The 22,262-nt window shown below is 46.5% G+C and overlaps 2 protein-coding genes across 4 annotated transcripts in view; one reads left to right on the forward strand and one right to left on the reverse strand.

Annotated features, from left to right (window-relative positions):
• The first annotated feature begins 815 nt into the window (after positions 1–815).
• Positions 816–13,083, forward strand: LOC146203002 (uncharacterized). Of its 2 annotated transcripts, none has more exons than XM_084588491.1 (5): positions 816–835; positions 4,771–4,873; positions 6,300–6,373; positions 6,759–6,921; positions 12,806–13,083. In XM_084588491.1, the coding sequence occupies exons 2-5, from the start codon at positions 4,816–4,818 to the stop codon at positions 12,886–12,888; spliced, it is 378 nt and encodes a 125-aa protein (XP_084444617.1). In that variant the 5' UTR covers positions 816–835; positions 4,771–4,815; the 3' UTR covers positions 12,889–13,083. The 2 variants fall into 2 exon arrangements, with proteins under 2 accessions (XP_084444617.1, XP_084444616.1); XM_084588490.1 differs by lacking the exon at positions 816–835 and adding an exon at positions 844–988.
• A 508-nt stretch (positions 13,084–13,591) lies between these two features.
• LOC146203003 (phospholipase A1-like) overlaps positions 13,592–22,262 on the reverse strand; it is a 28,825-nt gene continuing 20,154 nt past the window's right edge. For both annotated transcript variants that reach the window (XM_084588486.1, XM_084588488.1), the window contains exons 7-8: positions 20,695–20,889; positions 13,592–16,828 (exon numbers count right to left, since the gene is read on the reverse strand). In XM_084588486.1, the coding sequence (XP_084444612.1) occupies positions 16,599–16,828; positions 20,695–20,889 (425 nt within the window). In that variant the 3' untranslated portion in view covers positions 13,592–16,598. The remainder of the gene's footprint in view (positions 16,829–20,694; positions 20,890–22,262) is intronic.

A 22,262-nucleotide genomic window follows, 5' to 3' on the forward strand; every position in this document is an offset into this window, starting at 1 on the left:
AACAGCACACTGAGGATACGCTTATGTCTACTTGCATGAGGGGCATAGGGTTCGGAAACCGGTACCGTATTGTGCATGCACATTGCCATGGGTAGTGCTCAACTCCTGAGGCCTTTAAAAGCTGTATTGGGTCTGTCAAGTTGGAGCTATTGTCACAGTTGGACCGAGCGGGACTTTTGAACATCCTAGACAGTTATGTGGATAACTGTGCGCTCTCCTATTCATGCAGAGAGAGATACAAGAGACTCATTTTGCTATTTTCTGCCGTGCAATACTTTGCTCACGTAATGAAATGCCACCAGGCCAAGACATGGCAGCATTCTAACTTTGCAACAGAAAATGACAAAAAATGTTGTTTAAGCTTATGCTAACCAGCACTTCGAAAACTTCCATGTTCATATTTATATGATTTATGGGTAATGAGATATATTAATGGCACACAAGTAGAAAATGATGATTGATTAAAAAATTTGCTGATGCTTTTTTAAACTTCGGCTGCATGTTCTTCAGTATATTGGCGTTCGGAAGCGACCAAAAGATGTCAGAATGTCGACAATGTAGTGATTATCCCTTCCAATGAGATGGAAATCATTGCACAAGGCTTGGCTTGTCACATCTGTGTGTTGTGTGATGTCTGTGCATGGTAAAGAATCCCAGGTGGTTAAAATTTCCGGCGTCCTTCATTACAGTGTCCCTCATAGTTTAGGACCTTAAAGCCTATAAACCAAACTTAACTAGGTAGCTCTGAGGTGATTTTCTTGCCGGCAATGGTCAGCGGATTGCGGTCAATGCTATATATCCCATCCGCTTGGGCTATGTCTGGTTACGACTCAAGGTAAACCTATCTGCAAGTGTGAGCAATGCACACAGCTTGAGAGCAGTGTATTCCACTTCCATCTTGCTGAAAACTACCAAGGCTTCCCGCAAGGTTCACACCTACCATGTGGCTCAGAAAATATGGAGGGACAGTCGGACGCCTAATTTTTGGGTTCGTGTTTTATCATTTGTAGTGATGCCTAGGACATTACTGTACAGTCGCAATCAATATGAAGGTGATCGCTCGAGCCGCAACCGAGACAAGGAGCAGCGCCACTTACGTCATCACCTTTCGTGGTGAGGGAAACATCTTGGTAGTCCCTCCCTCTCTTTTCGCTGTTTCTGTAACAGCTGACACTCCCCGCTAGTTAGTAAAATTTTTTTTTCACGAGTCATCAAGCAGGGTGTGGGAACAAAAACATTACTTAGCTATGTTCACATATTTCTGCAGGCAGACCGCGTCCACAGGCCGCGTCAGCAAAATCGTGTCTGCAGCAGTTGCGGGTCAGTTATAGTCAGCGAGTTAGCCAGGGGGGTGATGCTTGTAGCCCGGAAGAGCGCAGAAGGGCAAGCAGGCAGCGCAATCATTATCTTCGCAGTTCCAAAATCGGCCGCTATGCAGCTTGAAAGGCCCACCGGTCGAAACTCCCGCGATTACCTTCATATTGATTGCGACCGTACACGGATAACTACGTCACCTTCGCCTACGACTGCTGAATAATTTATAACAGTCTTTCTCACCTGTTTCGGTTTCGGTTTCAACAGCCGAGCATGGCTGTGACGTCACAGTGAAGTCTAGGTCACGCGAGAGATGAAAACACAGTTATATAATCATTGCTGTGTCATTTGAATTTACTACAATGATAAAGCTAGCCTACCTCAAGAACAGAAATCATTACAAGTGAAGAATGCGCGATTATATCGCAGTTTTTTCACGCTGCGCATCAAGACATGACTGTGACGTCACAGCCATCTCTCGAATAACGAAACCGAAACTGGTGAGAAAAGAAAATTCAATTATAAATTTTGTGGTTGTAAGCGAAAACTGCGTGCAGATCGATATAGAGTAATGACTTAAGCGTCATTAACAAGAAAAATGCCACAAATATTTGGTGTCTATAGTCTTTCAAGGGTATAATGCGACAGCTTTAATGCCCTTGTTTTCCGGCTCCACATGCGAATCCTCGTTTGCCTCCATTCACTTTGCCACTCGCTTAATGAGTAACCTTTTGTGCCTCTATTGTTCCATACATCGCATAAGGTTGTAAAATACCACATCATGTGAAAGAATACCCGACATAGATATCCTCGTTTTAAAGAAGAGCTATGAACATGCATCCGTGGCCTAGGGGCGGCTTGTCTAACTTGAAATCCACAAGTCTTCGATAGCTGGATTCTGATCTCCTCCCTTTCCCGAATTGGTAACGCCTGTGAGCTCGGCCATGTCATGTCTCATGACGTCACTCAACCCGAAGACCAGTCAGTGCACGGCCATGTTCCTACCTGCCAGAGCCATGCCTTTGATTTTTTCGCTGACAACGCCGACGGCGATCTTCTAAAGAATGTGGCCCTCAACGCTATTGCTTTAAAACAAGCATCAGTATTTGTGGGCCGAGAAAATCTGTGCGCAGTTTTGCTACTGTAAGAAACGATTTGCGCCTCGACTCCACTGACGCCTTTTTTTCGCTCTGGAGGTAAAGAGAGTAGCTAGACAACTTGGCGGTGTATTCTCAGGCTGCGTATGCGGCCACTAATTTCAGGAATAGGCGCCAGCTTTGTATATTCAGAAGGGCCTGTGGGTCTCTTACGTCCCGTCTTTTTCGCGCAGTTTTTTCTCGTTCACTGTAAATAGCCACAAAAAAAAAAAAAAAAAAAAAAAAAAAAAACATACGTGAGAATCAACGCTGCTGAACCGAATGTCGAGCGACAGCTGTGTTTATATGAGGCAATGCTGGTTTCAACGTTTATTGATTTCTTTGACGCTGTAATGATAAGAGATCTGAAGTAAACTACTGCAGTTTCTGTTAATTAGTAAAATTTGATCTAGAAGAAAGAAAAGGCGCAGTATCTCACACTTCTGGGTGGACACCGGAACCACCATACCTGAACCATACTGTAAGAGAAGGAAGGAAAGAAGAAAGGGACGAAGAGCTTGCATAGTGGAGGGCTGCGGAAAATTGTGGCTGCGCACTAAGTTTAGCGGTTGCTGTCCGCACCCAGTTGTAGCTGGTTTACTAAATCTGGCGCCCGCTCGCGCCACTCCTATTTGAGTTGGCACCACCCTAAGAACGTCGTTCGTATGTCACTGCAGGCTAAAGGTCCCCAGGTGGTCAAAATCATTCCGGAGCCGTCCATTGTGGCAGCTCTTCTTTTTTCACTTCCTCCTTCCCGCCTTCTCAAGGCGTGGTTCAGGTATCCACCCAGAAGTGTGACAGATACTGCGCTTTTCGTTTACCCCTCCTTAAGAACGCTGTTGGAGGCTCCCTAGACTGCCCACTCCACTCCTCTCCATGGCAGCTAGCGCGCACGCGGCGCACGTGCTAGCAACACCTGCAGCTTTAGGGGCCAAATTTCAGTGGGACATGACCTTCAGGATTGTACACGGGACGAGTAGAGCTATAATGAGAAGTTTTCGGGGATAAATCTATTACTGCTTGACGTTTGAAACCGCCTTTTTGGGGCGGGCACTTCAGGAGCGCAGGTTAAAGTGTAGGAGGAAGCGAAATGGTGCTGCACGTTTGTTAAGCTGACCCTTCCTTGAACCCTAAAATGATATAGGTATCTAAACCAAGACATTGAGACAGATCTTTTCTCTCGAACGTTTGGGTTTAGCATTGGCGGCAGGAGAGAGCATTATGTGTGAGGTGTTTCGGGCACCCCTGCAGGGGATTTCATGTTCAGCATGCATTTGTGAAATCTTGGCCATATAGCAGGGCTGCGTTTGCTCGGGCATCCCAATGCGCTAACAACACGCTGCGCACGCGCACACACGCGCACTATGTAAAGATCACCTTTGAGGTCCAGGCTCGAATTCCATCTGCGGTGGCCTGCAGAGACCCGTCGTCGCGAGAAAAGGGAATAGTGGCACACGCAAAGGTGACGAGCTTATCAGAGGTGAAGTCTAGTCACGCCGTGGTGGTGCAGTGGTTAGGGCGCTCGACTACTGTGCCCAAGGGTGCGGGATCGAATCCCGGCCGCGGTGGCTCCTTTCCGATGGAGGCGAAAAGCTAGGCTCCCGTGTGCTGTGCGATGTCAGTGCACGTTAAAGAACCCAAAATGGTCAAAAAATTTCTGGAGTCCTCCTGTACGGCTTTTCTTATAGCCCGGGTCGCTTTGGGGCGTTAAACGTGCACCAACCGAGCCAAATCAAATCATGCAGTTATAGAATGGTGCTGGTCTTTATTATTTCAGCGTTATCCTTCTGTAGCGCACCATAGCATATTATAAACCTTGCCTCAGATTCCATGAAATATTCAGTATAGCTCGTATGTTTAGCTAAGTGAAGCCTGTGAGCGTGTGTCCCCTGGGTCTGGAAAATTTCGCAGGAGAAGTGTTCACGGCTTGCACTATTTTTTTCATGGCTGAGGTTGGCTAGGCTTTCTTTTCTGTTCATTATTTCACGCGAACGTGCGCAAGATGCCCCGCATGTGACTCTGGCATTTTTGGTACCCGATCAATATGCATCTCAGTGATGCCGGTCGTTTCTGCTTATTTGACGTTCTTTCTTTAAAAGCTGGTCAGACGCACTTTGCCCTCGCAAAGTGCGTGGGCAAAGTGGGGCTCAACTTTTCGATCGTCGACGAGAAACGTGGCGCAGCATGTGCTGGTGCTGTTCTGTGTATGCTCGGAGAAAGCAGCACGTTCCACGAAATCAACACGAAACACCAGGAGTTGCATTTGTCGTCTTTTCCTCTGCCTACTGGACTAGAACGGGACACGAGCTGTTGTTTGCAGGGACTCTTGGAATCTTCGATCAGACGCATTGCAGCACTCCGGGACATGCGAAAGCATTGGAAAATGATTGCAATCCCTGTCTCAATGCGGAAAAAAACTGTTGGTGCGTATATCTTATTTGTTTTCGCAACCGATTAAGCTGCTACACGTGCGGTGCTTTCTAAAGTACCTGAGTGTCATAGACTGCACGACGTTTGATATTTCAGTGCGATAACACATTTGTCGCCTAAATAAATGTGCTATCCTATTCCCTAGACAGTTTAATGAAATGAACGGCGCGGCAACAAGGACACTAACAAGAAAGGGACACCACATACGCACATGTGGCATGTGGTGCCCATGTGGTGTCCCTTTCTTGTTAGTGTCCTTGTTGCACCGCCGTCCATTTCATCGTGCTCCAACTCGCCCCTCAGGCCATTATTCCTAGGCAGTTTCGTAAATAATTTGGGAGAGAGGAAAGGAACGCTCTCAAAATTTCAGCAGATGATCTTTGGGGGAAAAAAAAAATAAATGGCATCACAACCTTTTGGTTTTGACCACGCTGTTGTCATGTCCGTGCACAGAATGATCAGAAATAGGAACAAAATAGTAGTTCTGTTGATTTGCGAAATGGCTCCGTGACTATCGGTTTGAGTGCATAAGTTTAAATTTGGCGCCCTTTGCTCGGTAGTACATAAGGGCTGTTGTGTGCCACGTGCGCTCATACAGAAGCGCTGGCGCATTCTTTCACAGTGCTTTTAATTCCGCAGTGATCTGGGTTTATGTTCTCTGCCGTGCTTTTCGCACAACCCGACGCGCCCCCTCGCGCTCTTACTGCTGTCGGAAGTTAGCGGTTTCAGTGCTGGGTTTTTCAGCGAATCCTAGCTGGGAGCAATATTTAGAAAACAAAAGGCTTTCTGAGATGTGCAGTCTACTTCTGCGGTACACTTATACTGGTAATGGCGGAGATTTGTGTCAGCAAGCTGGCTAACTCAGTTTTTGTATTTAACTTTTTACTATTGCAGTTAGGTACCTAGCTTAAGGACATATCAGTTCTAGAATTTTGAAACGCTATTTTAGTTGCTGCTGCGGCACAAGTTCTGGCCAGTCTGCCAAGTCGAAACCGCGTGGCCGATGAATATCCGGAGCTGCGCTAAAGGCAACATTCTCCAGAAAATCCGGTTTCGGCGATGGCGTTGTAGGCGTGTGAACGAAAAATTACGATCATGCCTCCAGCAAGTGGTAATGGCAGGTGGCACGGCAGGGCACCATTTGTAAGCGGATTTTGTGACATCTAATTGGATAGCTTATATCAAGTGCGATTGCAATCCGCTAATTGAAGGTCGTAATTATTCACCGTTAATTACCTTTGTGATTAAAAATGGAACTTAGAGCTGCAACAAGTCATATATCGCTGAAAAGGTCTCGACGAGTAGAATTCAAAAACAACGGTTAAACCACTCGGAACCATGCAAAACCGAGCTATCTTCAACTAGGTTCAACCATGATTAAATAGCTGCCATTTTTTTCTTGTTTGTTTTGTTTTGCAGCCGATGCACCGCAGTGTAGCTTGTGCAAGTTATCCCTAGACTATGTGGAAAGGTGCCTGATGAACAGAACTGCTGTAAGTATACAACTCTTATGCACGCATAGGAATGTTTCCTTACCCACTGAGCGCGAGCTTGTTTATGGCGCGCACATATACGTTTCCTCGTTGCATATACACTGCAGACGCCTTGCTTAACGCATGCGGTAAATGCTCGCGCGTGTACTCTCGTGTAACTATAGCAGGCGCTCTGGCTCACTTTAGTTTTTCGGTCACCTCGATGTGCTCATTACTATCGCCTTGAAAGGCGTGTGCTATTTTCATGCTTAGATTTTATGCACGCAGCATAGGAGAGGGAAGAAGCTTATACCTACTGCTAAGCGGGTGAATGACTGAATGACGTTTCATAAAGGCAGGTCTGAGTCACAGCCCCAAATAAGGGCAGAACTCGTGTCAATCGCAGGCTCAGGTGATGTACCGTGTGAGCGAGATCTGCGAGCTCTTCCCGGCAGACATCGAGCAGTCCTGTCGGCTGGCTACGGACAAGAATGCCAACATCATCTACAACGGCCTCAAGTATCACAGCGACCCCGCTACGCTGTGCAACATCATGACGCTTTGTCCGCGTAAGTCGCTCCGTGCACACTCTCGTCGTGAAGCCCCGTGTATATACGACGAACTTGTTACTCTCATCGCTATAGTAAATAATAACAAGTGGTTCACAGGAAGTGAAAGGTGCAGTATCTGTCACACTTGTGTCTGTGGACACCGGAACCGCGCCGTAAGGGAAGAGAGAAAGGTGGGAGTGAAAGTGGAAAGAGAAAGAGGAGCCGTAGTGGAGGGCTACGGAGTAAGTTTGACCACCTGGGGATCTTTAACGTGCGCTGACATCGCACAGCACACGGACGCTTCTTCGTGGCGCCACATTTTTCACCACCACCATCGAAACGCAGCCGCCGGCGGTCGAAATCGAACCCGGGAACTCCGTTGTTGTTGTTGCGACTGAAGAAATAAGAAAAACGAAATGCACGGGCCTGCTACTGGCTCTAGCTGAGCCGCCTCCGCTGACTCGTGCGGAGAGAAGAGAAAACATAGAAGAAAGAAAAAAAAAAAGAGGGTGAGAAAGACTCGCGTCGCAACAGCCGTCGTCCACCACCAAAACGGTAGCGGGTGCAGTGACGGCCTAGCCTACGACAGATAAAAAAATTACCGGCGATTACGTTACTTCCTAATGCGAAATTTGAGCGCAGCAAATAAGCTGTTTCGCCTTTTCGATAGATTGAGGCAAAGAAATCGAGCAACACAAGTATGCGCTATCACAGAATTTTTTATTTTATTTTTCACACGTATTCCTTTAACAAAGACTCCACTAACAGTTCTTGACAGTCATGAAGGAAGCTGTGTGGTCGGAGAAATAGACTGATATATGTTCGACTTGGTACACCAATGCTTGATTCTCAAAGACGAGATCTATACAAGTGCCTCGCGAGGTTGTCACAGCCGTGGGACGCGTTACGAGCGAGAGGAACGGGATACGAAGAGGCGTCCGTGTGCTGTGCGATGTCAGCGCACGTTAAAGATCCCCAGGTGGTCGAAATTACTCCGTAGCCCTCCACTACGGCTCCTCTTTCTCTCTTTACACTTTAACTCCCACCATCCTCCCTTCCCTTACGGCGCGGTTCAGGTGTCCACAAACTCGTGTGACAGATACTGCGCCTTTCCCTTCCTGTGAACCAATTATTATTATTATCTACGCGGTCACGTTGTCTTGACTCGCTAGCGGCGGCAGCGGCATCAGACAGTCGCTGCTAGCGCTTCCTGGCCCAGCAAAAAGTCCTTCTTGAATCATGAATACCTTCTTCAGCAAACGGAAGAACCGGAAGTGGACATGGAAAAGCCCTAACGGGGAGACTAAGAACGAAATGTACTTCTAATGTGTTCTAACCCAGCCATTATGCAGGATGTAGAGGTAATCGGGCAAGTGCGATGCAGTGACCAAAGGATGGTGAGGTCCCGAATTAGCCTAAATTTGAAGAAGGAACGCAACAGATTAGTAAGAAAGAAGTCCATCAACGAATTAGCGGTGAGGGGGAGGGCAGAAGAGTTCAGGATATCGCTACAGAATAGATATTCAGCTCTAATCGAGGATGACGATATTAGCCAAGAAGCAATGAACAATAATCTCAAAGATATCATTAGTAAGTGCGCTGTAGAAGTAGGCGGTAGGATAGTTAGAGAGGATACCGGTAAGCTGTCTAAGGAGACGAAAGACATGATTAAGAAACGCCAGAGTATAAAAGCTTCCAATCCAACGGACCAGATAGTATTGGAAAAGATATCAAAGCTAATCAGTAACCGCAAAGTGGCCGGTATAAGGTAGTATAACATAGAGAAAATTGAGCATGCTGTAAAGAACGGGGGAAGCCTTAAAGCGATGAAGAAATTGGGCATAGGCAAAAACCAGATGTATGCGCTAAGGGACAAGGCGGGCAACGTCATCACAAATATCTACAAGATAGTCAAAGTAGCCGAGGAGTTCTATACTGATCTCTAGCCAAGGTATTCAGGGCAATAATGAGATTGGTGGTAGGGAAAAGCAGTCAGACGTTCCGCCAGTGACGAAGGACGAGATTAAGAAAGTATTAGAAACTATGAAAAGAGGGAAAGCAGCTGGAGAGGATCAGGTAACTATAGATTTGTTGAAGGACGGGGTGCTAGAAAAACTGACCACCCTGTATACGCAGTGCCTGGTGTCATCGACTGTACCGGAACCATGGAAGAACGAGAACATTATTTTAATTTATAAGAAAGGGGACGCTAAGGACCTGAAAAATTACAGGCCAGTCAGCTTACTGTCCGTTACGTATAAGGTATTTATTAAGGTAAACGTTAATAGAACCAGGATAACCATCAAGTCCAAGATCAAGCAGGTTTTCGGAAAGGGTACTCTACTATCGATCATATCCATACCATCAACCACGTGATAGAATAATGCCCAGAATATAACCAGCCATTATACATAGCATTGATTACGAAAAAGCATTTGACTCAGTAGAAACCTCGGTGGTCATGCAGGCATTGCGAAACCAGGGTGTAGGCGAGCCGTACGTGAATTTGCTCGAAGATATATATATATAGTGGCTACACAGCAACCATAGTTCTGCATAAAGAAAGTAACAAAATTCCCATAAAGAAAGGTGTTAGGCAAGGAGCCACGATCTCCCCAGTACTATTCACAGCCTGCTTAGAGGAAGTATTCAGAGACTTAAAACGGGAGCAGTTAGGGATAAGGTTAGATGGAGAATACCTCAGTAGTCTGCGATTTGCTGATGACATTGCCTTGCTAATTAACTCAGGGGATGAAGTGCAAAGAATGGCTGATAACCTAGAAAGAAAAAGCAAAAAGGCAGGCCTTAAAATCAGTATGCAAAAGACTAAGGTAATGTTCAACAGCCTGGGAAAGGCACAACAGTTTACAATAGGCAGTGAAGCACTGGAAGTAGTAGACGAATATGTCTACCTGGGACAGGTAGTAACCGTAGATCCGAAACATAAAAGGGAAATAACAAATAAGACCGGGACGGAGCGCATTTGGAAAGCACTCGCAGATTATGACTTGCAGCTTACCGGTATAGCTCAAGAGAAAAGCATACATCAGTTGTATCTTGGGGCTGAAACGTGGAGGCTAACGAAGAGGGTTCTACTTAAGTTGAGGAAAACGCAGAGGGCTATGGAACGGCAAATGGTAGGGGTAACATTAAAAGATAGTAAGCGTGCAGAGTGGGTCAGAGAAATAACTCGAAAAAATGACATTCTAGTGGAAATCAAGAAGAAATGGGCATGGGCAGGACATATGGTGCGAAGAGAGAATAACCGATGGGTGGTTAGGGTAACAAACTGGATTCCAAGGGATGGAAAGCGTAGCAAGGGGTAGCAGAAAGTTAGGTGGGCGGATGAGGTTAAGAAGTTCACAGGGGTCAAGTAGATGAAGCCAGCACAGAATCGGATTAATTGGAGAAATATGGGAGACGCCTTCGCCATGCAGTGGGTATAGTCAAGCTGATGCATGATGATGAAGATGATGACATTATGTACAGTACAGGATCGGCTTGCTTTTCGCCTGTGTCGAAAAGTGGCCGCTGTGGCCGGGATTCGATCCCGCATCCTTGGGCACAGTAGTTAAGCGCGCTAACCACTGAGTCAACACGACTGGGCACTATACAGCTTGGAAAGAAACGAATAAAGGACATGGATGGTACATGAATTTATAATAAGGCGAAAGTCTTTAATGGTTCATGCTGTCGTGGACAGAATTTGCCATTTGCCCCGCTTTTGTGGCGGCTCTGATTGGCCGAGACGGGATGACGTCATAGAGGTCTCGACCAATCACGGAGCACCACCACAGTATACGCGAATGTGTGCCTTATATGGCGATATGCCATATGTCAATCAATAATCATTTTTTAATTATTGACTTGATTAATTTCTAATTGATGGCTAAAAAGACAATTTGTTAATGAACAAAACAATGAATAATAATTACTCGCTCAATGACTAAATAATTAATTGGTAATTAATTCCTAATTAGTGCCAGTTGCGTAGCAGAATGTGGCATTCAGGTTTTCGCCTTTCACTACTTTAGTCGCTAAAGTCCCTCGTAATTTTTTATATGTAGTTGCTCTGACAGTTCGAGTTCAATCGTGCGCACTGATATTTATAGTTGCTCTTGTTCGCCGCACGAATTGTGCTTATATCCAAGTGTCGCCGCCGGGTGGCGCAGTGGTTACGGCGCTCGACTACTGTTCCCGAGGACGCGGGATCGAATCCCGACCTCGGCGGCCGCCTTTCGATGGAGGCGAAAAGCAAGGCGCCCGTGTGCTGTGCGATGTCAGTGCACGTTAAAGAACCCCAGGTGGTCGAAATTCCCGGAGTCCTCCATTACGGCGTCTCTCATAGCCTGAGTTGCTTTGGGACGTTAAACCCCACAAACCAAACCAAACCAATATCCAAGGGTCGTAGCCAAGCAGAACCCTCCGGCGTCATCGAATGGGGACCCGCTATGAGTGTAAACGCCAATAGAGACGTAACTAAGTCAGTGTATACTATAAATTATTATTATTTTTTAAAATCTGAGTCAATTGAACTTGGGCAACATACAGTGCTTCACGCCTTTCTTGCGACACAAAAAGGATGATGTTGCGGCATACGCGCTGAAGTGTCTGCAGCAGGTGTGCTTGGATGTGATGTCGCAGATGGTTGGTTGGGTATCCTGTTCGACTCCTCGTTGTTTGCATTTGCAGGGCCGTTTTTCTGGTTAAACTCCGCGATCTTTGGCGCTAGAATTGGGCGACCGAGACACGAAGCCGCATTATGCACTATATCACATTGATTAGCTCGGTAGAAAGCTAGATTGCTGTCAGAAATCTAGGGTGCTTTGACATGAAAAATTATTCGGAAGGTTTCTGAACTCATACAGTGAGAGAACTTCCTTGAAAGTGAAAGTTGGACATTTTACACTAAAGACTGAACAAGGCTGTAGAGACAGTGTTGTGATGAGGGGAACTGCTGGGCTACAGTGATGCCAAAGTTGGCGCGAAAAAAAAAAAAAAAAAAAAAGCCGCTGTACGATAAGCAAAGTGCCTGTTTATTTCTATTTGTTCTTGATGCGTAAAAATAAGAGTGACGCTAAACGTGAGTGGTGTACAGCTACTGCAGGAGTATTCTGATGCCCCTTCGAAAGTTTGCCCGTTAAATATGAGCAAAAACTTTTTGGCTTGTTTGGAAGTATTTCTTTTGCTGTTATCCCTAGGCTGTCCCCGCTTTTCTAGTCCAGCTTTCTGGGTCACCTTTTAATTATGTAGCATCTGGGAGATATCGTATGATACTGTTATGCACACGTTGATGGAATGGCCTAAGCTTCCGAGAAGTGGCAAAAATTTGCTTCTAAACTTTGCCGTGCGCTCACAGCGAATATAGACTGCCTTGGAAAGCCAATGGGATGCGTTTTTTTAAAAATAATCGTGAGGCAACTGTGGCATATATAATATATATCCAATGCGTAGCGAAATATTTTTCTCCGTGCCATAGAAAACCAATGGGGGAGTTTTCGAAAATAAATAAATAGCAAAGATGTGCAAGTATGGCGAGGGAGGATCTGCGGAGAGAGAGACAAATATTTATTCAGAGCAGGCATGTAATATTCGCTCTAGGTGTGCAGCTCTGCGGATATATTGCTTTTTGTGGTGCAGTTATACAGCGTGAAAAAAAAAAAAAAAAAAAAAAAAAAAACATTCAGAAACTCTTTCCCAGAATTTGTTCAAATTATCTGGGCATGATTTTCTTTCTTTAAAGATCGCTTCTTTCTAGCGTTGTTTTCGCCAAAATAAGCTTAAATACTGCAAAATTATCACACGCAAGGATCCGCTTTGGTTTTTGTTTTAGACGTGCTGCCCGTAATGTCTGTACACTGCGGTTACGTATAAGAACCCCATTTATTTGTTTTCATTTCAGATGCACCTACCCCAGAAGGACGAGAATTTCCTGAAGTACCATGGGGAAAAGGTTGTGACTTTGGCAAAGAAAACGAACCGTAGTTCAGTCAGGCTATCCTATTGGCCAATGAATATAAATGACGGAATTCGACTGTATAGACACAAGTATTTTCTACCCATATTTTAATGTTTCATGCAGCCCTATACTGCCGTGAAAACGTACCGGAGATAGAAAAAAAAAGAAACAGTTCTCATAAGCATGCAACTCTGTACACAATAAAGATTTTCATATACAGACACACTCTAGCTGTGCATTCCGGGGTGTAGTCCTCTGAAGGACCAGCCTCCTTTGAGGCGAGTTAATCAGCCCATATAGCTTCGGCTTCGATGTTAACGCAAACAAATTTATTTTATTATGCGATGAATTCAGGCGGGTTCTTTGTGTATACGCATTCCCTAGAAGCGGCATGCGCACACAGCGGCACGCGCGAGACTTTCGCGCACTGGTGCGCCGACATAGAGGATGTAAGTGGTGGGATCACACGCATTTAAAACAGACGTGTATAGAATGCTACACAACAGGTATATGATGAAAACGCGATTGCACCAGTTTGTGATGGTGCGTTCGCTCCGCTGGTTTAATTTCGTGTGATCACGGACTGAGCATACTCTACACACTTGTGGAAGTGGCCGGAGAATGTATAAGCTATGCTGGCATGTTCTTCTTATGTCTGCAGCCGCACGCAATGCTTCCTTCACTTTCGAGCATGCACGAGTAAAAACTAAAAAAAAAAAAGAATTGGCGTAGTAGCACACACATTTATTGTTGTCTTTTTTGTGAAAAAGAAAAAAAAGTGAAAGGAGGCCCTAACAAAAAGCCAGTACACTTGACTTTCTTGGGACTCATTTCACACATGCGTCAAAAGGGGGAACACAAGAACACAAGGAGTCGCGACAAGACACGCAGACGCTAAGGCGGCGTCACTATAGAGGTCAATGAAGGGTTCACAACAATCTCGAAACAATCTCTTGAGAGGCCACTTCGGGGGAAAGCCCTCAGGCACCGCTTCTTTGCGGCCATTGACACGACTGCTGAATGTCTTGCCGGGCTTGTGGAGAAGATGCTGTCTATGGGATGGTCTGCTTGAGATCAAACATTTTCGAAAATTGTCGATGCGTCGCTGTGATAACCGTTATCCGTGATGGCGAGCTCTGCGTTCGGATGAATGCAGGAAGGATGAATTCCTTGCGTTAACGACGCGCCATGTCGAAGGCGGTTTAGATGGTGCGTGTGCGTTACCTTTTCTAAATGTATATGTCATCATGAGCATTTCTTTCAGTTTCGTAGGGTTCACTTCATGGTTAAGTATACATATGAAAACTTTAATGGATATCTGTGAAAAGTATGCATTTTCACGCAGAATAAGATGTTCCGGTATGATGTCGTAACTCGGTTTATTTACAAGACATACTTTATACACTGGATGTTTTTCTCACGTGGGCATAAGCTCTATGCTTGCTATTTAACTCACTGTTTTTTTTTTTTTTTTTTTTTTTTTTTGTAGGGATTTAGGGGTTGTGGTAGTGCCAATGAAACTTGTACGGCACAGGTCACCGTTCACTCAAGATCTCGCTACAACTTTCTTAATCGACACCTCGTCCAGACTGTGCATTCCTGGCCTTGCGCGCTTATTAACATAATAATAAAAAATGTTCTGCATACGGGCATTGCAGGCGCCTCGTCGCACAGACATTAACCTTTGTAGCCCGTCCGATTGCAGGTACTGTGAGGCCGGAATCGAACACTAACACTGACTATGAACAGAACACTTTAATTGGAACATTTAATTCGAACCATTACGCGTACAGTCTTAGAGAGCTGCTAGAGTGAGTCACTACTCCAGGCGAAGAGCCCTTGCGAAAAGCACATTCGCCGACTGAGCGCACAGGCGTGCTAGTGTTTGAATTCGTTTAAGTGTACACAGCAGTCTCTTTCTCAATAACTGAATCCCTAGCGCAACCTTACGGGGTACAGACAATACTCCTAGACGGCCGGCAGTGTATCTGCCGCAGCTAGCGGGCCCGTCCGACTGCAGCAGACGCCTTGACTTGTTCGACCCTCTCGCGAGGCTGTCGGCCTTGCAGATAGAATCGGTCTATCGCGAGACGTCGCCTTCTTACAACGCGATTTCAGTGGCAACGGGCCAGGGGCAGGACGGCGTTTATTTTGCCTGCGGAATGCACGCGTCTGAGCGGCGCGCGTGGCAGTGAGTAAACATTAAGGCAAACGTCGGGCACTGTGCGAGAAAGCGGTGATATGTGAGCCTAGTGAGCCTGGGTTTTACTTGCGTGACCAGTGCGTGATGATATGAGGTGTGTGGCGTTCGAAGCCTTCATTGTTGTTTGGGCGAGAGTATACTGGCCCGCTTCATTGGTTTGGTCTATTGAACGTGAATGTAATGAACCAAGGTAGTAACTTTGGTTTAGTGTTCGAGCGGGCACTGCGCTCAACATTTAGTAATAGAGAGATTTAGCTTACCGTGATCCGCGATCCGCCACCGTGACCCTCTACCGCGCGTGGGCGGGGCACACAAGCTGATTGGGCCCAATGTGGCAGATCTATATGCGAACATCCAGTATGTGTCGCCATCTATCGGCGTCAAGGGGATCTGGGCATGCGCAGTGGAACGTGCAGTGGCGGATCACTGTAAGCTAAATCTCGTAAATAACTGGAAACGCAAGCGTAAAAACAGAGAAGGTGTCGGGAAAACTGCCTCTTTCTTTAGCTTTGATTTGAACCTGGATGATATTTGCAGGGTTATGCATACCGTTTTTTTAGATTCAGATTTTTTCCTATTCAGTTTGAGCAATAATGTTTCTCTGCAAGCAAAATAAAACAAACCTGTACACGATTTCGAAAACGAATGAAATTCTAATTTTTCAGTGGCTTCCTATGCATGTAATGATTTATAGGAAGGTTATCGAAATTAACCATGCAGCCATTGTTATATGCACTGTTACTGCGCTCTTAGCTCTATTTCAGTAGATGGACTGTTGTCGAGGCGCTTACTACGTAACATATGCGAGTATTAACTAGCAGATACGCTTCTAAGCGTAACGTTCGGCTTTGCGATCGTGGCAACTAATTATTCGAGCCGCACTTACTTTCTTCAAGGAAGTCTATCTGCTTCACAATAGCGTTTCATTAAGGCTATTTACACGGCATACAAAATAAACATTCGAGTATACTGTTTCTGACTTGGCAATAACAAAATGAAACAGAGCGTTACTTTTAATTGCCCGTTAGCTATTTGTCGTCTCACACACCGGTATATCAGCAACCAACAGATCATTTTTTAAACATTTTCTCTCACATCATAGCTTCGCTTGTTGTTGCCGACGTGAAAAGCAAGCGATATGTATCAACGTTCATACCGGAGTCTGGGCGTAAACACATACATGCACACACACACACTCAAGGTCTCACCGATTTGCCTGCCCTTGCTGGACCTGCTCCGGCACTGCATTACTCGACTTATCGACAAGTGCACTAATTTTGTACTCTGGGCATGTTAATATTTACCGTAGGTAATCCGGCTATCTATCGGTGGTGGCTGCACTCAGTCGCAAAAGTTAAGAACTGTTATCGCTAGACAACAGTAGAGGACTCGTTCTGCCCGACGGTTGTGTTGGCGCTGAGCCATCATGGACTGGTCTCGGCTGCGCAGACAAATAGGGGAGACCTTGGCTGAGTTCCGAGGATTGGCACTCAATCCAAGGCAGGGGAGCGGACAACGTAAGACACCGTCGCACTACGCCTTGCAGTACTGTGACTTTGCGTTCGTGACGAGCATCTGGACGCCTCTTCCGGCCACTGTGTTGCTGAAGTATCCCATGAGGCCACGTTGTCCGCGCGGCTCGCACTTCTTTTGCAAGAGCGCCCGGAGCCCTCCGGAGCACGAGTTGGACAGGAAGCGGCACTGCTTGTTGCGAATTGACTCGAGGAAGTAGAGCGGTGCCCGAAGGTGGTCGCACGCAACATCTGCAATGGCCACCGAAGCAACAGAACCATCACTCCATAGCACGGCAGTGTCTGACGCTGTGACGGCTGACAGTGCAGCAAGCTGGCCTAGTGTGCGCTCAGGAGAACGGAACATTTTGGCACACGACGCGCCGGTGTCGGCGCTGAGAGTAAAAGAGTGACGTGCTGTGGATATGCGTTATTTTTTACACTCATGTACAGCTAGAATCAATATGAAAGGGAACACGGGAGCGCGTGGCCTTTGTGCTTTGCAAAGCGCTGCCACTAACACAAGACGAGAATGGGTGGCACCAAGGGTATGCTCAGAAACAGCAGCCGTCCAAGCTTACTTTGGATGCGTCTTCACCACTGATTCTTATCACCTCTCGTTGACAGCGCATTTGAAAGCACGGAGGCCACGCGCTCGCGTGTTCCCTTTCATTTTGCTTCTAGCTGTACCTTTCGTGTTCCAGGGCAAAACGAGAGAAATAAGATGACTACATAGTGTGAAAGAGCATTGAACAAGGTAGATGGGGGGATGGGGAGCCTCAATTCGCAAGTCGAACCACGACAAGTGAACTTGACTTCGTCTGGGCAGCGCGATCATTACTGGCGGGGGTTTAAATACGCTTTCGCTTCCGAAGAAGAAAAGCCATGGAGGGGAGAGAGAAGAGAAGAAACGAAAGAAATATATATCGGAGGAGAAAAAAGTAGGTTAAGGAGTGAAAAACAATTAGTTGTGGTTTAACTCTGGTTAACCCTAGTTTAATAGCGATAGCAACGGCGGAAGCTTATTTTGCCTGCTACATTATTCTCTTATCACGCCCTATCGGTGTAAGGTGCTACATTATTGAGGATATTTAACCTCGTACTTTAAGAGTATGATGCGAGAGCGTAAGTTACCAGTCTTCTTCTTCTGCCCCTCCTCCTCCTCGGCTGTTCAAGGTCAAGCGTGGCCTCCGCCGGGACCACACGACGGCTCGAAACCTGGCGCAGTATTGCTATCGCAATACAATGTTTCTCCGGTATGTATTTCTTTTGTTTCTTCGCCTCCACCCTCTTCTCTCCCCCTCCCTAGCTTTTCTTCTTCGGAAGCAAAAGCGTATTTAAACCCTTGACAGTTATGGTCGCGCTGGCCAGATGAAGACAAGTCCACTTGTCGAAACGTTGGCTCGACTTGCGAACCGACCGTGGCTCCCCCCCTCACCTCCTACCTTGTTCAGTGCTCTTTCATACCCATATACCTTTGGAACACACGGATGTCCTCCGGAAAATTTGCCACTGTGGGACTGGCATTATATGCAGCGCCACACTGTTATCGTGCGACTTACTAGCGCTTTACTTTCACCTTCGTTCTAGAGGCAAAGCTATAGGATGTTGTTCCGCTCTATTCAACCGGCTGTCGTAGTGTGACCGTTCCGGCATCCGGTAAAAATTTCCCCGGAAAAAAACGTCCTCGGAAAAGATGGCCCCGGAAGAAACGTCTCCGGAAAAAATGTCCCTATTTGCGAAGTAGGAAAAAATGTCCCCGAACGGGGCTGAAGTCCTGCGCTATAGGACATAGACTGCATTTCTCCGTGGCGAGTTGCAAAGATTAATGATGCATGTTAACTTTATTGCAGCGGTTTCACCTGTCGGCTTGGAATTGACCGCGAACGATGCGGGCATTCATAACAAAAAAAAAAAAATGGTGACAGTGAAAATACAGTGACAGCGCCTCGTCTTCGCTTTGTTTGCTGGGAAGAGGTGAGCTGACCAAGGTGAGCTGACCACCAGCTTTACCGGGGAAGCTTGGAGCGATGCTTTAGTATGGCCGTGATGCACGGCCGGTTAAGCCTCGTCCTGCTTATACGTACCATCATCACCCTTATCACAACTCTACACCAGCATCAGAAGAACGGTTAAACCTCACCACCAGAAGGTCTGGAAAGTAATTCTAGTTACGTCTTCTGCTTTGGGCGGTTCCCCGAGACTACCATACGCCGATCCGCTTGTACCTTTCTCAGTGGGCAGTATTACCAAGCTTATTAGACCTGCCATATATGATTGCTTAACGAGCTGCGGAGCTCGGAACCTCGCAACGTATAAAGAGCCAGATGGCTCTTTCACCATGCTTTTACGCAGTTCTTGTAAACATTTCGGGCCCCCAGAGGACACAGGTTCCAAATGATGGTTACATTTAACTCAAAGCCAAGAAAGAATGGCATAAAATGTTTTCTTTTTTTCATGTCAGTTCCGGAAGAAATGTTTTTTTTAGGGCTAGTTTCGGCCTTGGGGGCGTTTTTTTCCTAGTTGCCGCTTCTTTAGGGCCCGTTTCTTCGTTTCTTCCGGGGACGTTTTTACCTATACACCCGACCGTTCCTGACGGATATTTTCTGGAAATTTTGTCATGGCAATTCCTGAGATATATCAGGGACATGGAATGATAAGAATGCCCATTAAGGAGCTTATGTTTGGCGGTGAAGAGCCAAACATTGTTTTTAGAAAGCATAAGGAGAATTACCGTGCTGGTTAGGACGACAATACGATCTTACAGGACGTCCATTTCGAGAAAAATGATCCTTAAAAATTCGAAACGATCAATGAGATTCATGCGGCATGTATGCGTAAACATTAGTTTTCAACAGCGTGCTACGTGATTACGTTATCGCGTATGTAAAGAAATGACAGAGACAGTATTGCTTGCTTAGGAATAATTTACAGTGCTGCGACAGTTTCCTTTTAGGAAACCTCCGATCAGTCACTGCCCGGCCATGTTACCTACCAACCACCAACTTAGCAATTATAAACAATTAGAGAAAGAAAATAATGAAATGCTACCCCATCGCTGCATATATATTCGGGAAAACAATCTCATATAGCATTAATTGTGCAGTTTATTCACAGCACGTGTACACTCTTTCCCCCTCCGCACGAGCATAAGCTGCACGTGTTTCTCCAAACACGTTTTCTTGTCACTTCCCACTTGAGTTGGCCCTCAAACTTTCCTTTTTTTTGTGTGTGTGTGTGCCAGGTGTGGTTCACTGTGGGGTGTTATTATTCTGTTCCTTTGTCCTTCTCCCCCTGCCTTTTGCGGAAAGTTTTTAAGAATTGTTCCCCTGCAGATATATTCCTAATCAGGACTCTTTGCAATGCCTGCCCCCTTTTTAAGAGAGTTGTATCTGCAAGGAATCTATTTAGGTGGTGACTAATCATCTACCCCGCATTGTAGTTTTTCCTGGGACTGCCGCTTTGATTTTTTTTTCTTTTAGGCCACAGGACCGGTTCCAGGCTGAGAAATACATACCGAAGAAACTTTTTTAAAAATAATTTTTATATATATTTTTTTCACTCCTTGACCCACTTTCTTCTCGGCCATCCTCCCTCTCCACACTCCTTGACCTACTTTCTTTTCACCCCCCCAGTGTTTCGTCTTCGGAAGCAAAAGCGAATTTAAACCCTTGCCAGTGATTATCGCTTTGCTCAGACAAGTCCACTTGTCGAAACGTTGGCTTGACCTGCGTACTGAGGCTTCCCCTCCTCTACCCTTGTTCAGTTCTCTTTCATACCGTGTAAGCCATCTTCTCCCTCTCATTCTACCTGGATCCCCGTCACTTTTTGTGGCACCATTGCTCCAGCTTTTTGATGCCTCAGCGGATCACCTATACTCTGTTTCACAAGTTCTTCGCGGCATTACGAAAAATTAGCACGAAACGCTAAAAAAATCATGGCCGGCCTCAGTCAAAATAAAGGAACAGGGCGGATGGGTGCCTGAAGCCGTAGCCAACAGATCAAGCTAATGCCACCGTGCCCTTGCTTCTAACTGCCGTGCTGGGGCTCCTGAGGCATTCTTTTAGTTTTTTTTTTGTTTGCCAGGAAAGCACGATGAAAAGGACCACAGTGCTTACCGAGTGGCTTGCATCCGGGCTGCATCTTTCCACCGTTGGGGTAGAAGTCGACGTGGCCGACGGGCCTCTCGATGCCCAGTTCGCCCACTACGATCGCCTCGCCTCCGCTCGTGTGGATTGCGTCTACGAAGCGGGCGTCCTTTTCAGACAGGCACACGCTCGTGTTGTCGAACAGAGGTCCGGCGGGGTCCAACGCTGCGTCGCAAAAAGAGTTGCCCACGCGCGGGCCATATGCGTGAGCTCCTTACACCATAGCGGCAACCGAGATCTGGAGAAATACATTTCGAGCCGAACGTCCCAGCCGCTACGGCCGAGTCGCACGCCCGCGCGGCGTGCGATGTCAGGGCACGTTTTTTCAAGAGGTCGAAATGGATCTGGAGCCCGCCACTACGGAGCCCCTTCCTCTCCCTTCACGCCTTTCATCCCTTCCCTCGTGGGGCGCGTAATAGGTGTTAACCAGGAAGAAGACAGTTTCTGCGGCTTTATTTTTCTCACGGGAAATTTTCACCTTTGCGGTCAGAGAAAGAATAGGCGATGAATGTAAGCAGCGAAGCTTTATGCGCAAGAGCTGAGAGAGTGGCTGTGAGCCACGGCGTTATGGAGGGCTCTGTGTTAATTCGTACCTCCCGGTGTTCGTTATCGTGCGATAACACCGCGCAGCGCAAGGGCGCCTTTTGTACTTCGCCTCCATGGAAATGCGGCCGCCAAGTATGGGATTCGACTCCGTGACGTTGTACTCGGGAACCGAACCCATTGTCACTGAGCCCCGCAGCGGTGGCTCAGTGGTTAAGGCGCTTGACTGCTATGCCCAAGGATGCGGGGTCGAATCCCGACTGCGGCGACTGCTTTTCGATGGAGGCGAAAATAAAGGCGCCCTATAGTGGTGTGCGATGTCAGTGCACGTTAAAGAACCGCAGGTGGTCGAAATTAGTCCGGAGCATCTCTCATGGCCTTAGTCGGTTTAGGATGTTAAACCCTGTAAACCAAACTAAACTATAGCCGCTAAGCCTACGTGGCGGGTAAATATAGCAGAGATTAAACCTGACAGGCAGTCGTAGAAGCGACGGCAGCTGCAGCTTCGCATTATGTGTCTGCTCTGAGTTTGCAGACGCTACCGTTTTCTGGTACGAAAAAGGGAAGATGTCATGCGTATCACGAAACATTAATTTGGTCGCAGCGTTGGGGCACGTTTCAAAGTTTAGGGATGCACCAGGAACAAGCGCAGAATTCACATTTCGGATGCACGGATGCACAACTGCAACGAATGTGTCTTTTTCCTTTTTTTTTCTTTTACTTTACTTAACGCTATTTTGTAGATCTATGTAGGTATTGATGTCATATATATCCTTGATAATTCGTTTCTAAAACGTTGGTTCGATACCTCCGTTTAAAATTTTCTTGGATGATAATTTTAGCAGAACGGTTAACAGTTTGCCACCCGTAAAAGCGCAATCCAAGTGCGGTATGTCTGCACTTGACTTGGGCTTACTAATATTAATTACCACTCGAAACTGGCACGCTTCTGCCTAGAGGAGCACGGTCACTAATGCAGGGCATAGGCTGCCATT

This window comes from Amblyomma maculatum, chromosome 1 (genome assembly GCF_055883805.1).
Source record: "Amblyomma maculatum isolate TAMU_Amacu chromosome 1, ASM5588380v1, whole genome shotgun sequence".
In the NCBI taxonomy this organism is placed as follows: domain Eukaryota; kingdom Metazoa; phylum Arthropoda; class Arachnida; order Ixodida; family Ixodidae; genus Amblyomma; species Amblyomma maculatum.

What these genes read in the sequence shown, in the direction of transcription:
- LOC146203002 (XM_084588491.1), top strand. Translation starts at nt 4,816, where the DNA reads ATGCGAAAGCATTGGAAAATGATTGCAATCCCTGTCTCAATGCGGAAA. An exon ending in AATGCGGAAAAAAACTGTTG is followed by an intron (nt 4,874 to 6,299) that starts GTGCGTATATCT and finishes TTTGTTTTGCAG; the next exon opens with CCGATGCACCGCAGTGTAGC. An exon ending in GCCTGATGAACAGAACTGCT is followed by an intron (nt 6,374 to 6,758) that starts GTAAGTATACAA and finishes TGTCAATCGCAG; the next exon opens with GCTCAGGTGATGTACCGTGT.